The sequence below is a fragment of the Apteryx rowi genome, unplaced genomic scaffold, assembly GCF_003343035.1.
Source record: "Apteryx rowi isolate R43461 unplaced genomic scaffold, aptRow1 scaffold_39, whole genome shotgun sequence".
Lineage (NCBI taxonomy): Eukaryota > Metazoa > Chordata > Aves > Apterygiformes > Apterygidae > Apteryx > Apteryx rowi.
Window position 1 is genome coordinate 3,368,341 of NW_020450418.1, and position 1,992 is coordinate 3,370,332.

Sequence of the window (1,992 nt, forward strand, 5' to 3'; positions counted from 1 at the left end):
CACGGCGGCGGCGGCGGGGGCGGCGGGCTGCAGGAACTGGCCCGAGATGATGTTCGTAGGCACGCTGAGGATGGGGGCGATGGCCGCCGTGGTCCGCGCCAGCGCCAGCGGCTGGTGGGCCACCAGGCCCGACTGCACGGTGACGGGCGGCCGCAGGAAAGTCTGCGCGCTGGCGGCCGAGCTGGCGGCCGGCACGCCGATGATGTTCTCGATGCTGAAGGACGGGCGGCTGCTGGGCTCCGACTTGATGATGGAGCCGGCGGCGCCGAGGCTGTTGAGCTGCAGCTGGAGGCTGGGGCTGAGCTGCGAGTTGAAGGCTTTGCGGCTGAGCTCGCTGGACGGCAGCAGCGGCACGGCGGGCGGCAGCATGGGCCCCACGGGCGGGATGTAGGGGTACTGCAGCGCGGCCGCCGCCGCCGCCGGGTGCGCGTAGGCGCCCGGGTGCAGCCCGTAGGGGCGGCCGTAGGGGCCGGCCAGGCTGTAGGCGCCGAAGCCCTGCATCATGAGCGCCGTCTGGTCCCGCAGGTGCTCCTGCTGGTGGCGCTTGAAGCGCTTCCTGCGGCGCAGGAAGCTCCCGTTGTCGAACATGTCCTCGGACTGGGGGTCCAGCGTCCAGTAGTTGCCCTTGCCCGGGTTGCCGGGCTCCCGGGGGATCTTGACGAAGCAGTCGTTGAGGGAGAGGTTGTGGCGGATGCTGTTCTGCCAGGCGGGGAACTTCTCCCGGTAGTAGGGGAAGCGGTTGCTGATGAACTCGCAGATGCCGCTGAGCGTCAGCTTCTTCTGCGGGCTCTGCAGGATGGCCATGGTGATGAGCGCGATGTACGAGTAGGGCGGCTTCACCAGGCTGCTCTTGGGCTTGCTCTGCCCCGCCGCCGCCTCCAGCAGCGCCAAAGGTGGGACGGACTCTGCGGAACGGCAAAAGCGAGCGAGGCAAGCGGCCCTCCTGAGCGGGGCGCGTCAAAAGTTAGCGCGTTTTGCTTTCGGGCTTTTTTTTTTTAATTTTCCCTGGTGGTTTTTCCGTTTTTTTGTATATATTTTTTTTTCATGGCTTGGGGTGGCGGCGGCTTGACCGCCGGCCGGCGCGGGACAGCAGCGCGCTCGCCGGCTAAACGCGCGCTAAGCGGATGCGTCCTCCTAATAACGCTTAAAAACAACCCGTTCTGGCTCTGAAATCACTTTTCTGTGTTTTTTCAACAGTAGCACCAGCTGGAAACGGAAGATCAGAAAATGGCTATTGATTAATCTATTAGATTAGTTGCAGAGAGAAATAAAAAGACGTAAAATAACAAAGGGAAACTATAAATAAAGAAGCCTCTAGCTGGTTCCTTTTTTTTTTTCCCCCCTCTCTCCCAGAGGTGTTAACGACTTAATCATTGCGGGTGTTAGCATATGAAAAAGTAGGAAATGAGGGAGTGTGTGTGAATGTGAGGACCGTATTCACGCAGCCCCAGGTAAGCCCTGGCCCGAGGAGAGGGGCTGCAGGAGCACATCCGAGCCCCTTTGTACCGCGGAGAAGAAATAACACCTGGGCCAATCGGAAACGCATTGCTCAGAGGGCTTTTCTTTTTAAATAGTGCCGCTAATAACCCCGCCGTGTTATTGTAATGGCCACACGTGTTTTTGGATTTAAGTAAATACAATTAAATTAGGAAGCAAAAAAAAAAAAAAATATGTGGCAGGACCGAACAATTTCCGACGAGCGATTATTGTTTATAAAAGGCAAATAAACTCCCCGCCGCAGCCGCCCTCCCTCCCTYCAAGGGCGGCAGGAGCCTGGGAAACGGCTGTGTTAAGGCCGGGCCGCCGCGGTGCCCCTCGCCGGGGCTCCCATAACCCGCGCGGCGCGGACACGCGTGGGCGCCCACGCGGCCTCCCGCTCGCGGAGCGTCGCGCACACGCACACACCAGCGCCGACCCCCCTGCTCGTGCCGCCACGGCTCTGCCGGCGAAAAGGGAGCGAAAAAGCTCCGCTCCGCAACTCTCCCCCCCCCC

At 60.8% G+C, this 1,992-nt stretch overlaps 1 protein-coding gene across 1 annotated transcript in view; it reads right to left on the minus strand.

Moving 5' to 3' along the window:
* Positions 1-848, minus strand: part of FOXD3 (forkhead box D3) — a 2,372-nt gene extending 1,524 nt beyond the window's left edge. The window contains exon 1 of the mRNA XM_026074490.1: positions 4-848. Coding sequence (XP_025930275.1) covers positions 4-804 — 801 coding nt within the window. The 5' untranslated portion in view covers positions 805-848. The remainder of the gene's footprint in view (positions 1-3) is intronic.
* Positions 849-1,992: the final 1,144 nt, after the last annotated feature.